At 40.0% G+C, this 16,311-nt stretch overlaps 2 protein-coding genes across 2 annotated transcripts; one reads left to right on the forward strand and one right to left on the reverse strand.

Annotated features, from left to right (window-relative positions):
- Positions 1 to 641: 641 nt before the first annotated feature.
- On the reverse strand, positions 642 to 1,890 carry dctpp1 (dCTP pyrophosphatase 1). Its single transcript, XM_026358921.1, has one exon. It carries the CDS (start codon positions 1,765 to 1,767, stop codon positions 1,240 to 1,242), a length of 528 nt encoding a protein of 175 aa, XP_026214706.1. The 5' UTR covers positions 1,768 to 1,890; the 3' UTR covers positions 642 to 1,239.
- Positions 1,891 to 2,025: 135 nt separating this feature from the next.
- On the forward strand, positions 2,026 to 15,686 carry gatb (glutamyl-tRNA(Gln) amidotransferase, subunit B). Its single transcript, XM_026360973.1, has 13 exons — positions 2,026 to 2,172; positions 4,107 to 4,260; positions 4,355 to 4,468; positions 7,987 to 8,185; positions 8,524 to 8,646; positions 8,753 to 8,866; positions 9,814 to 9,898; positions 10,616 to 10,660; positions 11,005 to 11,197; positions 11,426 to 11,559; positions 14,873 to 14,951; positions 15,081 to 15,215; positions 15,304 to 15,686. Exons 1-13 carry the CDS (start codon positions 2,027 to 2,029, stop codon positions 15,427 to 15,429), a joined length of 1,647 nt encoding a protein of 548 aa, XP_026216758.1. The 5' UTR covers position 2,026; the 3' UTR covers positions 15,430 to 15,686.
- The last annotated feature ends 625 nt before the right edge of the window (positions 15,687 to 16,311 follow it).

Consider the following 16,311-nt stretch of genomic DNA (forward strand, 5'->3'; position numbering starts at 1 on the left):
GCTCCATGTAAGCACTTAAATAATTCCTCTCCAGCTTATGGAGGTATCTACATAATAATATACTATCAGGCCGAACATTTCAAAACAGTGGTGCTGATTCTTGTTAAATGAAGTGAGAAGGCAGGAAGTGCCTTAACGTGAATCCTGTAGTGATAACTATTTGCATTATTGCAAGAAATTGCTGCATATATCGAGTTTCCTGCTTCTAAGGGCCACCGAGCTCAACCAATGTAATCTAATCACGTCTCACAGTAAACACTGACTCATCAAGACAACTTTTTGTTGAACTGAATTACTTTATAATGATGTGCTTCTAATATTTATCCAAATTTATATTAGAGTGGAGACTTGAAACACCTCAGTAAAGCAACACGATGTTGTATTATTCACAAGCCTCCAAAACGACAATTAACTTAAATGCCACCGTAAAAGAAAACTAAACATTACAGCCTCAATAAAAGGTACCATTAATTGCTGAGCTGTTGTAATTGGCTGCATTATGTTTAAATACATGCCCCACTAACTGTAAAGTGAGTATAATTCTTACAAGGCCCTTTTAACTTTGAATGTACGTAGTCAGCAAACCATCATCACCTCGCCTTTTAAATGATGATTGATAAATAAATAAAAAACACACAGAGCAGAATTAAAGCAGCTTTTACTTAGGGAAAATGTGTAACTCTTGTTGTGAACAAAACAAAAGAAAGTGCATTTATCTAGATAATAATCTGATGTTAAAGAAAATTCTAACTCTTTTGCTGCTCTCCTCTTTCCATGTCAGGGATGTGGACATGGTCAATATAGAAACCATGTGTTTCTAATAATCCACTGTCAAACTCTTGCACAGGAACAAAGCTAAATAACTTGTTAAAATGTTTAGTGATAAACATGTTCCTAGTAATTCCCAAAAGTTGAGCACAACTTATATTTTTCTGTGTAAACGTATTCAACTGATTCTCGCATCAATGATTGTATTAAAAAAAAAAAAAACAGGATTTCAAAACCAAGCATAATAAAAGCACATTTAAAAAGAAGTGAATTCTCTACTAAATGCATCTTTGCATGTGAACCCTGCTTAATGCATTACAGAATATACACAAAGGCGAGGAGCATCCATTCAAGCAACAAAAAAAGCCTTTTGAACCAAGAGATCAAATGTTCAGTAGCAGTGAAGTGAACAGCAGCTCCAGCAGCTCCAGCTCCAGCTGAGCCCACAGACTGTCATCTTTACCCCTGGACTCAGTCCGTGTACTCGGTGTACTTCTTGGCCGATCCGTGCACCTTGCTGGCGGGGTATTTCAGCCGGTTCAGAGCCATTTTGCGGATCACCGCCTGGGGAAGGTCGACGCGACACTTCTCAGCGAGCTCCACCAGGTAGATGAACACGTCGCTCAGTTCGTGTGCCAGCTGCTCCCGCTCAGGCTCGGTCCAGTCCGGGAGACCCTCGGCCACCTCCCCTCGCCACTGGAAGAGCTCCGCCACCTCGCCGACCTCCCCGACCATGGCCATCAGCAGGTTGCGGGGCTGGTGGAACTTGTTCCAGTCCCGTTCATCGGTGAACTCCGCTTGCATCCGCCGAATATCCTCAATAGTGGGCCGGGGGCTGAAGGTGAACCTCTCCGGCGGGACTCGGCCTCCATTCCGCATCTTCGACGGCTCCGTTTCTGTTCCGTTCTGTGACTTAGCAAAATCTTCTTTGTTACCGTTTGAAGAAACTGACACTGCCTCTTTAAACCCACAAGCGTGCTTTCCGTTTGTTGCCATCATTTTGTGTGAATTTGATTAAAGACGCAGAGTTAAAAACAAAACAACTTCAAACTTCTGCTCAACAACTTCTTCGACTAGCATGTGCAGAAATCCCGCCAGTTGCTAGACCGGAAATGATGCAGCTTATGACGACAACCGGAAAGAGCTTAACACTGGGCGTTGTAGTTTTAACCTAAAAAAGCGGCGTAGGTGCCCATAGTAAGTGTCTATTAAAAAACTACATCTCCCGTGTCGTGTTTTTCTGCGTCTAAAGGATAACATGGCGGCCTCCTCTGTTGCAGCAAGTGAGTTGCTACATAACATGAATAAACAAATATCAATATTATATCCAAAGGCTTCGTGTGTAATTAGACGAATAAGCACAAGTTCACGATGTCACAGTCATTCGCAGCTGAAAGCAACAAGGTAAGAGAAACTGCAAATGTGGAATAATTCACGTTGGTTGACTTGACTTAGTTGCATAGATGAGATGTCAATCGTTCAAAGAGTCAAAGACGTTTCTTCTCATGAATACTTTTGTATTGTGAGTCAGGTTTTTCACTAGCTAATGAAGAAAAATAAGATGCATTCAAACTGTAATTTGTTAGCTCGGTGTGTAACTGTAGTACATCTACAACACCAGCAACATTGCGATTAAAGAAATACTCTTATTGCTCTCTAATAAAGTCCTCCACTGCAAGTACCACTTAAAGTCCTTTAACCTTCACCAATTATAAACTTGCTTTCTGTGGTTCTAATCTGGGGATTAGATGTATGTGCATGGTGTTAAATCAATCTCCGCCCTCCTATTAAAATATCTAGTGAAAATGAGTTTTTAGAGTTACTAGGATCTCTAGGACCTGCTCCGCCAGGAACTCCTCTCGATATTTGAATATAGAGAAGACTATATACTGTTTACTTACTTACTTTAATAGTTTAATACAGTTAATATGCACTCCTCAAGCTAGAACCATAGGAAGAAAGTTCAGAATCAGTGAAGTCAACCTTTAAGTTACAATAGTAAGTAGTAAAGGTAAAAAACCTGATTTAACATGATGCTGTTACATGCACATGTGCCTCATAAATAAGGCTTCTGCAGAAATCTACAATGTTCAGGCCTTTGGTTTAATTCATTCATTTAATGAATTAGCTAGGAGCAATAAAACATACTGGGAATTAACACGGGTGAAACTCAACTTTTTACAAGTAGAAATATTAGTTGTAAAATTCATTTCAAATTTCGACTGCAAGCAAATAGTGCAAAGTATGGCAAAGAAACTTTTATGGTAACTGGTTAAAATAAGCATAAAGATCTGTTTTACTATAGAGATTTAATGTGGAATAAAATCAGCAGCTGGTAAAGGTGGAGATGATTTAACCACTTTATGTAGTTCGATATATTTTGTTATAAGAATCTGCAGTGGAGTACTGTGAGTGGAGTACTGTGAGTGGAGTACTGTGAGTGGAGTACTGTGAGTGGAGTACTGGGAGTGGAGTACTGGGAGTGGAGTACTGTGAAGTACTATATCTCCTACATAACTGTTGTAGAGAAATTAAGAGTGAACAAACAGAAACAGCAAACATTGTGAATAACTGAATTTTAGTTTCCATTATGGAAACCCCAATTCCTGTTAAAGCACCTCAATGAAATCTTTTTGTTAGTCCCTCTCTAGTCCTAGTCCTGTCTGTTTATTTGACAGTAAGGGAGAGGACCCTAGGTCATGCAAAAAGTGATGTATAACCCAACAAAGTCATACATACAAGAAGTTTCATCAGCAGGAAAATGAGCAACATGGTTTCAGGTTTAAAAGAGAACACAACATCTGTGATATTTGTGACATCTGTGATAATGTAAACGTGGAAATGATCAGAAAGTTTGATGATTTAAGATCCTGGAAATTGTAGCGAATATACCAGAAAGTAAACTGTGGGATTCAAGTAAACATTAATTGGAGGGTGATTGTGAGTGTCACAGCCGCATGAACTTCACAAATAGGTAAAATGTAATTTTAAACATGATAATTCTCAGCTCCATTTACAATTTGTATTTTTTTGCAGCTATGACTAATGCCTTAATATTGTACATCAAAAGCACATACAAAAGTCAAGTGTGTGTCAGTCATGATTTTTCTTTAATTAATTTATCCCATTTTGAGCATGAACACACTAAATACTCATATTGGTTTGTTGTTAACAATGAAGACAGTTTCTTCTTATGTGTCTATATTTAATGAATATCTGTCAGCCTGACAGCAATAAATGCCCTTTGTCAGGGACATAGTTTTATTTGTGCACATGTATAGTAGAGGTTTCATTTATTTGGAACTGTCTGTACTATGTCTTGCTCCTCTCTGCCTCAGTGCTCCCCAGCAGCTGGTTGGAGTGGTTGGGTTGGAAATCCATGCCCAGATTAACTCCAGCACCAAGCTGTTTTCCGGCTCAGCGGTTCGCTTCTCAGCACCTCCAAACTCCATGGTGTCATTTTTTGATGCGTCTTTACCTGGCACATTACCTGTAAGCTACTTTTAACTGAACCGAAACAAATGTGCAGTAACTATATGCAACTGTTTTGTCAGATCATGAGTTAATGATCCCTGTGTTTTCCCAGGTACTGAACAGACGATGCGTCGAGGCAGCAGTGATGACAGGACTCGCCCTCAACTGCACTATAAACCAGAAGTCATTTTTTGACAGGAAGCATTACTTCTACGCTGACCTCCCTGTGAGTTCATCTGACCTTATCTGTCAAACAATGTAGAGCTGCTATTGCACTGCACGTATACCACACTGTGGCTTTTCTTTTGACAAAAGTTGTCCTCATCTGCCTTCTGCCTACTCCCAGTGAACTCTCCCAGCCATGAGCTCTAATGTAAATGGAGTCTTGCTGAAGCAGCAGAAATGCTATTTGCCACACATACAGACGAATGATGCCAAAAGCTGTTAAGGAAAATGACCAGTGTTTTTTCACTTACTAGCTCATTTCCTTCAAGGCGCTTCTATTTTTACATTATCCACGTTATTTCCCTCTCCATGCCTTTGCTAATAACTTTCTTTTTTTCACATCATTTGAATAATTATTGGAGTCCTAAAAACACGGGGCAGTGTTTTCCAGCTCAACAATTCTAAGGGTGATACTGTGTATTACACTTAAGATTAGTGCAGCTTTAAATTCTTCTTAAAGCAGTTTTCTAATGTCCTGCTTTTAAAGAAAGAACCAAATTACACGTGTTTGCAAACCAATCCGATGGTCATGACATAGACGTACTGTGTGATTAGTATTGAAATGTCTAACAGCATACTATATGAGCTGAATAGCAGAGTGGTGAGGTGGTTGTAGATATATCCACAGCCCCTCTTTTCAACACCATTATTTCCATTTAACAGTCTTGCCCAAGTGATGTTCACTTTGCTCTCTGGAATGGAGTGCTCGCATGGTAAGGTTTCACTACCCCTCCGAGCCCCAGGGTAATTTTACTGCCATTATGAGTGACATTTCAAGGCTTAGATGGAAAAGACAAAATGTCATGGGAACTCTGCAGTGACTTGCCCTGCAGAGACCCGCTCTAATAAATCCAGAAATTCTCGGAAGAAAGGTGTTAAAGAAGTTAGAATTTTGAATTTTCAAAGTAAGTTGTTCCATGGGCAAGATATTATGCTAACACAGCTTTGAGCAAGATAATGAGGAGGGTAATTATGGACTGAAGAACTCGGAGACTAATTTTCTTCTCCTTTGGTGGTACTTCCTTGAAACAGTCTAAAAGTAGCTTAAAGTGAGAGTAGCAAGCACCAGAGTGCATACGAACTATAGCTGGTATTTATGTTGCACTATTTCTAATCTGTGTTGCACTGAATCAAATTAGTTCTTTCTTTGATATTCCTTATTGGTTTCTTCAGCTGACTTGAGTCTGTTGTGAAAATGTGATCGACTTGAGGCTTGATGGGGTGCAACAGTTTTATGTAGATCCTTTTGTTGTGAGTTTTTGTCTCCATTGAATATTTCAGAGACTTACTGGTTATCACAAAGTGGCAGCAGTGCATATTTTAATAACCACGGTAAGGAAACATTATCTCCCCCGAAAGTCCATGTTTCTTGAAAATCCCCTCCAGAAGCACAGGGATTACTGTCGGGTTCTTCTTGCTCTCTTGTGTGTTTGCTGAAGATTGCATCACCTCCACTGGATTCATTCTCAACAGTTGACACACACAGCAGGGACGCGATAATACCTGATTACAGTTATAATTTTTCTGTGCGATTTCCCAAACATCCCATGCCAGCAGGTTGAGTCTGAAACATTCGTTTGTATTTTTAAATCCACTGTGCTCAGTGTCTGCTGTTGCCTTTTTTTTTTTTACATAATTATTTAGATTCCATTGGTCTCATCACCAGAAAGAGTGATCATTCCCAGTGTTGATAAACTGAAGTCAGAATGGCTTTGATTATGAAAGCGATGGGATATTTTTCACATTCATCCAAACATTTGAATGTAATCTATGCTCGCAAATCCAAACCAGCAGCCGGGCTGAGGGAGAATTATCTCGGCCCCCTTGAAAAATACACTTGTAATTTGTGTTGTACATTATTGATATGTTCCACTAGAGTTCCCTGATTGCATTTTAAAACACCACAGTTGTTTATGAAATGATTAATGCCACTGTCCAACCAGCGGCCCTTCTTTGAGTTCGAAATAGCAAACGAGGCACCTATATGATGTTTTCAACAACCCTTTAATAACATGCCTCAGCAGCTCCACACTGATCTACCAGCAAAAGCAAATCATTACAATTTTCCCCGACACATTAACTGTCCAGATAAACAGACGTGGCCTGGCTGTTGAAGCTTTGCCATATGTTTAATGAGAGCAGTGGATGTCTGTGTGACCGCAGTGGGTAGTTAAGAACATCAGTGTGCAAGAGCGAGGAGGGAGATGACTGACGGAGCCTGGTTTGTTTAGCAAACTTTGAAATCAAGTCAGAAAATGACTCAGTGGCTCACAACACAGAGATGAGTTTGGAGCACGGGTGTGTGTGTGTTTGATCCTGTATGTATAGTATGTCAGTAGGCATGCGTCTGTAACTGTGAGTATAAAAAGACGTTTGGAGCGTCTCTGATCATTAGGGCTCAATCTGCTGTCACAGTGTATATGCGAGACTTAATGTGGCTCTCAGGATCTTATTAATATGCTGCCTCATCCTTCAGTATGTATCCAGACATAGTTGATTCATTATGCAGGAAATGCAAATGGTCTTCACTTCACAGATGCTTCCTAATGTACAGTACGGCTGCTTGTGCTTCAGCCAACAGAGGCCACTTTTTTTAACAACGAAGACAAAAGGATTAAGTAACAAACAGGGGATTGTGAATAGGCTGCATCAGTATACACAAAATCCAGCAGATTTAAAGTTTGAATCCACCAAGAGCAGCACAAACTGAAGAAGAAATTCATTTGTTGTAAACGGAGGACGTGTGGAGTTGATTGATTGTGTCGATCATGTACATTGTACAGAAAGCCAGTGACTAACAGCCGCTCAATCTCTTCTCCCACATCCTCGCTCTCTTTAGCATAAGTGTGATTAATGTTTAGTTCCTGTGATGTGGTCGCCATGGCAACGCAGAAAATTAATACTTGGGGCAGTAGATTCTTTTAGGAATAGAGGAGCAGATGAAATATTTATTCTTGTACTTTTTATGAGTAGAAACCTTGAGTGAAATGGCAGCACTCCTCTTTGCATTATAATGAAAGCACAGTGTTTTAATTGGTGTTGCCTGCCTCGCTCTTACATGCACCCATGACACTGACTGCAGCATCACTGTTATTCCACTGTGGCACTAGAATTTAACTGAAACACTCCTGGAAATATCTGGCTTCCAAAATAGGATTTATTTCCTATTGACAAAGAGGTTTGGTTATAACAAATGGTACAAAATGTTCAGGCCTTTTTTATGTTATAAAGCACTTTGGTTTTCACTTTTTTACAGTTCTTTATGAACAGCAGAGAACATGTACATATATGTCTATAAATTGAGTGTTTTCATTCCTCACTTTAACCTCGTGGAGGTAAATACTGGTGCTATAACTTTTCATTATACCAACACAGTAAGCAAACCTGTCTTGTAATCAGGTTTTAATTTGGATATTTTCAGTTACAATAAAAGGCTGATAAATTGTCAAGTCTTGGACCCTAAATAAAACGACCTTGCTCCTCAAGAGTTTCATAGAGCTGCACTGTCTCTCATTTCAGGCTGGATACCAGATCACCCAACAACGGCAGCCCATTGCAGTAGATGGTACACTGACTTACAGCCTGCTTGGAGGAAAGAAGAGGAGCCAGGTGATCAGGAAAAATGTCCATATCAAACAGGTTCAGCTAGAGCAGGACAGTGGGAAGAGTCTCCACGATGACGTTCGCAGTCAAACACTTATAGACCTCAACAGAGCAGGTATCATTAGAAAGCATACAGATCCCATGAAAGAACAGAAGCAATAAATAAATACTGCTTATGTGCATCAACTATGCAGCCAAAACCTGCAGTTAATTCACCATCTTCAGTAAAAATGTCAGAAATGTTTTAGAGCCATACTAATACATTATTGACTTAGTTATTGACAGTAACAGAATATCTTACAGCAGCTACTCTGTGCTTTCACGCTGGGACAAAATGAAACGGACATTGTTCTATAGATTCACATTACTCAGTGAAGTGAGGACTCTTGTCACGGTGCTCCATGGGATGGATCCTTCTGAGATGTAAAACACAGCTGTCTTCACATCCATCAGGTGTAGGTCTAATGGAGCTAGTGATGGAGCCAGACATGAGCTGTGGAGAAGAGGCTGCTGCAGCTGTCAGAGAGCTTCAGCTCATTCTGCAAGCACTGGGCACATGTCAGGGGAACATGTCTGGTATGGAAATCACTCTGTGTCTACCTCTCTCTGCTCTGAGCTGGCATACCTCTAAATACAGACTTATTTCCTTCTCAGTGTGTATTTCTTACCTCTTTCTTCTCAGAGGGACAGCTGAGAGTAGACGCCAACGTGTCGGTGCACAGACCAGGTGAGCCCCTGGGTGTCAGGACGGAGGTGAAGAACATCAACAGTGTCCGGTACTTGGCCAGGGCTATAGGTAAGCACCAAAAAGGTAAAAACTTAAAGGAGGTACAGCTTGGTGTGGTGAGAGGGTAACAGAGTTAGATACCTGGTTCTATCCCAAGTTAACTGTAACGACGTCTGTGACATTTACAAATTAACATGTGTAATCTGTAACAGCACCAATTCACTATTTCATGCTGTGTTATTTACCAGACAGTTTCTTGGCTGCACCAATAACTTCCTGTAATCTCCTGTAGTTGCCAAGCAACTGGTTCTGGCCAAGAAATTGTTTGGCAGGGCCTCCCATAAAAAGACAAGTTGCTTGTACTTTACTTGAGTATTTCCATTTTATGCTACTTCTTGCTTTTACTCCATTACAATCTAAGTAAATAATGTAGTTTTTACATCACAACATTTATTTGAAGTATTTAGTCATTTAGTACTTGTAAGGAAAGTGGGAAAGGAAACTCTAAACATGTCTTCACAGCAGGAAGCATAGTTAACATTGACAGTGACATATGAATGAATCTTTTAGGACTGACAGTTATTCTAAAGCAATTAGCTGTGTGATAGCAACATGTGTTGCTGAACTGCTTTCCTGCAGCTGCTCACTTAAAAAAAAAAGCATAGATGCTGTGTCAATTCGTAAGTTCTCTGACTGACAGTGTGACAAAGAGGCAAAGCCAGAAAATTTCAGCATTTTACATGCAGGGTTTAAACCACAGTTTGACATACTGTGGTGCTGTGCTTGAATTATTTATCATTAAAGTTGTATTACAGCTACTCTGCTCAACTTTTATTTAAAAGTCAGGCAGAAAAACGTCATTTGTCACAGGTATAATATGGCAGCAGTCAGAGATCTACGGATTTCCAGTTTATAACAACAGATGTTTGGCATTTACCACTAAATTGTGTTTGTGTGTTACAATGTTTTGGGTACAGTGTCGGCATTTGTGTTCACGTTGTTGCTCATTTTACCAGACTACGAGATCCAGAGACAGATTCATGTCCTGCAGAGAGGAGGGACAGTGCAAAATGAGACCCGGGCATATGATTCCAAATCCAGGTAAGAAGATAAAAGAGCAGGGCCATGATGCCAAGCTTTAGCCACTGCAACACTCTCTGACTGGGCTCTCTGCCTGGTTCATTAGTCCTGAGCTTTGCTGAGGAGGAACCATCATGGTAATGATGATGAATAGAGCCATTTGGATGCCGCTGTCGTCCTGTGTTATCAGTGAGCTATGTGCTGTTCACAGAACGACCCAGCTCCACACAGCTGAGGGCTTGATCATCTTAAGGTGCTCTGCTGTCTTCCTGTGATGTCTTGGAAGTCCGAGGGTGTGCATGATGGCCTGTCACTGGCTTGCCCTTTTTCCATTTTTGTGTTGGTGGATACAGATCTGACTACTGTAATGTCTGACTGAAAGGCATGAGCACAATAGCTGTACCAAAGCTTTTTCATTAAAAGTTTATCTGCTGATTTAAATAATTAGTTTAAAAAGTGCTTATTACATTTCCCCAGTAGAAAATCTGAACATTATCAATTTACTATTTTTCCAAACAGGAACTTTTCACATGAGAAAGACGCTTGAAATGTTTTTTTTAGATGCTTAACTCATTATTCAGTTCTCTGTTAATGAACTAATTGTTGCTACTCTAGACATTACAGCTGGTTACAAGTTACATTTCTTGCAGTTTCTATTTGAAAGTTCTTGAAAAGCTTTGACTCAGTGTTTACGAATCAGAATGCTGATCATGTTAATCAATATATATTGTTTACTAGGGAAACTATTCCTATGAGGGACAAAGAAGGTCTTCAGGACTACAGGTGAGTGTGAGTTTACAGACTTCCTTCATGTTCAACTTGCTTAGAGCCAAATAGAAAGAAATAAGCAGATGTCACTCAAGGTGTGGATCTCAGCTGTGTGTTTTAGTCTGTGTGTGTTTGGGGGGGGGAAATAATAGACGGGTTTAAAGCTGATGGAGTCAAATGATTAGGGGAGCAAGTGAAATGTGACAGATGCCCTGTCAAGACGACTATTAGTATCGCAACAAAAGCCGACCCTCTCTTCTGTTGGCTTATCTGTACTGCTGATAAAGCACTGTCCACTTCCATTCCTTCCCCCTCCCCTTGATTTATTTATTTATTTCAACCACCTTTCCTCCCTTCAGGTTTATGCCAGAGCCCAACCTGCCCCCTCTGATTGTGTATGAGGATAACGCTTCGCTGCCCACTGGCCTTGATGCATGCCAGGCAGTGGTGGTGCAGAAGATAAGAGAAAGTCTGCCAGAGCTACCCAGTGTCAAAAGAGACAGGCTGGTGCAAACGTACGGCATCTTGCCCGAGCACAGCTTCACTCTGGTGGTGAGTTTATAAGTGGGTGAAAGCGAGGAGTTAATTCTCTCACTAAATCTGCTTCCTGCATACTTCCTTTAATTGCCATCTGATCAAGTTAAAGCAGATGCAGCTTGGATGCAGCTCAGCTCAAATCCTGGAGGCTTTATATTGTTGGTCTCTGCTGGGCTGATTTGATGCTAATTAGATAATGTGCATGTGAAGTGATAAAAGCACTTTCATGGTGTTTTGCTGTAGAATGAGGATGGGCTGGTGGATTACTTTGAGGAAGTGTTAAAGGCAACAAAGAAGGAGCCAAGGAAGGTGATTGGCTGGGTGACAAATGAGCTGTTGGGTCTCCTCAAACAACAAGACATGAGTGTGAGCCAGAGGTAAGAAGCACACCAACAAATTCCTTCACGCATTAGATGATATTCAGAAACCCTTCTCTGAATTTACTCAGTTGTTTGTTTTTTATTTTATTTTTTTATTTTTTTTGTGAAATACTGAGTGGTTTTCACCCTGAAGGACTCTGATAAATAAAAACAACTTGAAAAGAAAAAGTTTTAACTGTTTACTTGGATCACCTCCATAGCTCGGGGGATTAAGAATCTGACCATGAACTGCAACATCCCTTGGTTCAGGACTAGCTAGAGACTTTTGTCTCTCCCTTGCCCAAAAATATCTGAAAAGTACACACACACACACACACACACAGTTTTAGAAAGTCATGCTTCTCTTTATTTGACGGTGTGATAAGCCACTGCTTCAAGTTTTTAACTCATGCGAAAAACTGATTTGGTGTCAAAATGAAACGTTCCTTAGAAGTGATTTGTCACCAAAAAGTGATTTAGTGCATCTGGTATAAGCGTCTTAGCAGCAAGGAGGATTCTGTAGGAAGAAATGATCTATTTTTAATAAACAAATTACTTAAATGTTACTTAATTCATTTAGATCTTGTTTAAAGTAGTTATACTAAAACGTTAAAGATAAAGATATAAAGAGGTTGGGACTCTGGAGGGAGTTGCAGTGAAGTTGTAATTTATGCCGTGTTTTATTAAATTTGTTACTCTTATTAACCTCTCACTTGTCAAACCAAGCAAGAGTACAAACCACATTTCTTGGTCATCATCATTTCACCTGCAGTAGTAATACAACTTAACTGTGTGAAGTGAAGGAGGCAAATAATTGTGTTTCACCTCCTTCCACAAAAAAAAATGAATGGCAAGTGAAAGCCAGTCTGACTGCCAGTAAGTGGTAATAAGTATCAGGTGAATAGCCCACATGAATATGAGCATTCAATCATATTCACAGGGGCTGTACGCATGCCTGATTGGATGGAACAGCTGAGTCACACAACTGTGAATGACCCAGTGATTGTGAAGCATGAATGAAACAGCTGACGCTAACACGTTCATTCATGAGTGAGTTTAGTGTAATGTACGGTACCTCAAGGGACGCTATCATATCTGGAGATGACAATACCAGTGAGAGAAGCCTGTGTCAAAATCCTATGCATGGTTTTAAAACCTATGCACAGCGGTTGTATCTCAGATCTTATTTAATCAAACCAAAGTCTGTTCAGTTTACTTTAGTGGGAATAATAATAATTCAACCTGTCCTCATGAGGCATCACTGACACCTGGGATTATTAGACTGTTGATTAGACAGTCACACCCCACAACAATAGGATAAGTAAAAAAATGATCAGATGTTTCCTACTTTTTATGTTTGTTAGTGATAAACCTCTGTGTCCTGACCTCCCCCCATAGGAAAGCCCGTTTTGACATGAGTGAAATCATGACTTTGTAGTCAAAGGTGTTGTTTTAATCTCTCCCTGCTGACATCCTCTTAGCTGTAACATTGGATTTTGTAAATCCCCCAAAATACTCAGAGAATTCAATGAACTCTTTCTGATATTTTGAAGCGAGAAGTTGCTGCAATACCTTTCACACTTGTACTTAAAAAAAAAAAGTCTCCCATGGTTTCTGTTTGTGGCATCTTGTGACGCTAAATATGAGACATTTATTTCAATTTCATCTCAGAAATGTTCATAATGTGGGAGAAGTAGTGACTGAGGCTAAAAGAAAACTGCAGGTGGCATTTGAATTACCATTGCAACTTTAAAAACTTCATTTTACCTTGTCAAGTGCAAAGAGTAACTAGAGTAAATTAACTTGAGGCAAGTGAGGGTTTGACGTCAGCCCTGATGCTGTGAGTTTTAGTGTATCTATCATCCCCAGACTGTTATGAAACATTTTTGTGTGAGTAAACCACAAAGAAGCTGGTGTTTATTTATGCATAATGCTGAATTTGCTTTGGCTGAAAGGAGGAAAGTTAAAGAAAAACAAAGAGTGGCCAGCAGGAACGTCAAAAGCTGCAGGCAGGGAAGAAAACAAAGAAACTGAGTCACATAAGTAGTTAGAGAAATATCTTGAGTACTTGGAGTCAAAGTTGTACAGATATCTCTGTTTACGTTCACACGATCACAGTCAATATCAAATGAATTATCTCTGCTGTCCTGTTTAAGCTTGCTGGAATTTCCTTTTGCCTCCCGTGGCCAGGACCTCGAGTAGGAGAATAGAAACAGGGAAGCATGTTGGTCAGACAGCCAGAGAGGTGAAACTCCAGACATGTCATTAAAAGCTCACCCGGACGCTTCCACCAGATTTTCCCCCTCTGGAAAGTTGCTGCCAGCTGCCTCTGAGGGAAACTCACTGTGGGTACAGTGGCAGGATAGTGACAGCATGATGACAGCATTGTGAAATATCGCAGCAGGCTTACATTAATGTTAAAACAGGAAAGTCTTGAAAACACAAATATAATGAGTTTCTTTGTGTGATGTGGCCCTACAACCATGTTTGTTAATTCATTAACAGTACAACTAGCTATTTTAACAGCCAAACCTTGGCTTTAAACACCACTTTTAAACTGTTTATCTACATCTTCAGCTGTACCTTCATTTAGCCGACTGTAGCCATTTATCCAATAGCTGTCAAATGTCCTCGCAGACATGTTCAGCATCTCTCTGTCCTAACACTCATCTCCACATGCAACCACTTGTAAGTCACTTTGGATAAAAGCAACAGCCAAAAAACATAATTTAAATGTAACCATCATCATCCCAGTACCTACAGTGACTCCAGAAATTATATATTTATATATATATATATAAACTTTTTCTGTGTTTTGTTATGTTACAGCCTTTTTCCAAAATAGATCAAATTTCTGAGTTTGATTATGTCGATATGTCACAAGCTTGATCTAGTTAATGCAAGCTAAGGATTTGGAACTAAATATTAAGTCTTCTTCACTTTAATCTTAAAAAAAATAAAATGAGCTCCCTGGCAACTGCATTGGCCAAACAGCGCTTTAAAGATTGATACTGTGTCTGTTTTTACATAGTGTAATGTGTATATTTGAAGGATACTTAGCCGAGATGGACTGTTTGGCCTCTAGTACTGAATGAAAGTCTGTCTCCACCTAATTTATTCTAATAGGCTTTTTGATTCCGTTTGTCTGGTAGCCCAGGGAATAAACAAGCAGACACACATTATAGTCCAAGCTCAAATGCTGATAAAGTTTTGTGTCCTTTCAGTCTGACACTTCCACTCTTTCTCTCTTCTTCTCACAACCCATTTATATTGCTAATTCTTCAGTCCATCTATTCAAGTGTGATTAAATTACCCCCTTATTTGATTTCAGCCTGATCTCTCCTCCTGCCTTAGCAGAGCTGCTGGAACTACAGGAAAAAGGACACATCTCCTCTTCGGTTGCCAAGCAGGTCAGTCAGCTGCACTGACCATGCAATTATTTTCCCCTTTCATTTGTCACTCAGGATACACAACCCTGGCTAATGCTTGTTTGTATTCTGATTATCACCTATATCTTACTGGTTTCTCCCCACTCTCAGGTGTTGCAGCAGATGTGGAGGTCGCCAGGCAAGTCAGGGTCACAGATCATCCAGGAGCAGGATTTGGGGCTTGTTAGTGACACCTCACAGCTGCACAGCATCTGTCAGAAGGTGGTGGACTCGCACCCTGACGAGGTGAGGACTCATGTTACTTCTTACTTGGAGTAACATAGTGGTTGTTTGGATGTTTGTGATGTTTTGTGTTTGCTGTGCATCTCTGCAGGTTCACGCCATCAGAAATGGAAACAAGAAAGTTCTGAACAAGCTGATAGGCCTGGTACAGAAAGAGACCAAAGGTAGAGCTGATCCCGTTCTCGTGAGGGAGATTTTACAAGAGAAGACTTCATAACACTTAGAGAGACAAGGTCATACCACAAACCGAGAGTCAGGTTGTAGATCTGTATGTAAATATACACAGTGTAGGGTACCGGGTCTTTTATGGGTTGGAAACTATTGGTCAAGTTGCAAATGAAGTTGCCATCCTTAGTTCCAGAGGGCTGTAAATAATGAGCAACCTTTCACAATTCCACAGCAATTATGTTCCTTATTTATGTATTTAAAAAGTAATGAATTGATTTGTTTTGTCAAAAAAAAAAACATTAATCCAAAGATATAATAAATACATGCTTTGATAATCTTACCTAGTGATGAGATTTGATGACGTATATGTGCTGTTTTTCACTAAATAAGTGAACTCTGGTCTGAAAGGAGCAGATGCCTGTAAAACAGTAAAACAACCTAACACAGAAGATAAATTGTGTTTGACAAGGTGGAAGGAGAGTGCGATCAACAATAATTTGCCTTACCCACTCGTATAAACCAGTATAGTCCTCTGTGAGGCCTGGAAAAAAAAAAACACGGCCAAAAGATGCAATTGCTGACATGGCAGATGGTCTCTAGCTTCGTCAAGACGGGAAACAGAATGTGTCCACCTCGGGCATGAAGGCAATCAGTGAGCGCCATCTTGTGGTTGAACCACATCAGACCTTCCTGTTCTGAAGTACATATGGAGTCCCCCTCATACTGAGGTACCTGCTCTCTCACAGTTTATATTGTGCACAATACATATCTACCTTGCAGAATCTGCATTTTCCTTCTGCTTTGTGGTAATTATTGTATTTAAATAAGTGATATTAATATTATAATGACTTAAATGTGGTAATTTGGAAAATGTTATTTTGAAACACTATTACGTTAACTGGTATTGATATAGCCTTGTTATATAACAAGA

Source organism: Anabas testudineus, chromosome 1, assembly GCF_900324465.2.
Source record: "Anabas testudineus chromosome 1, fAnaTes1.2, whole genome shotgun sequence".
Lineage (NCBI taxonomy): Eukaryota > Metazoa > Chordata > Actinopteri > Anabantiformes > Anabantidae > Anabas > Anabas testudineus.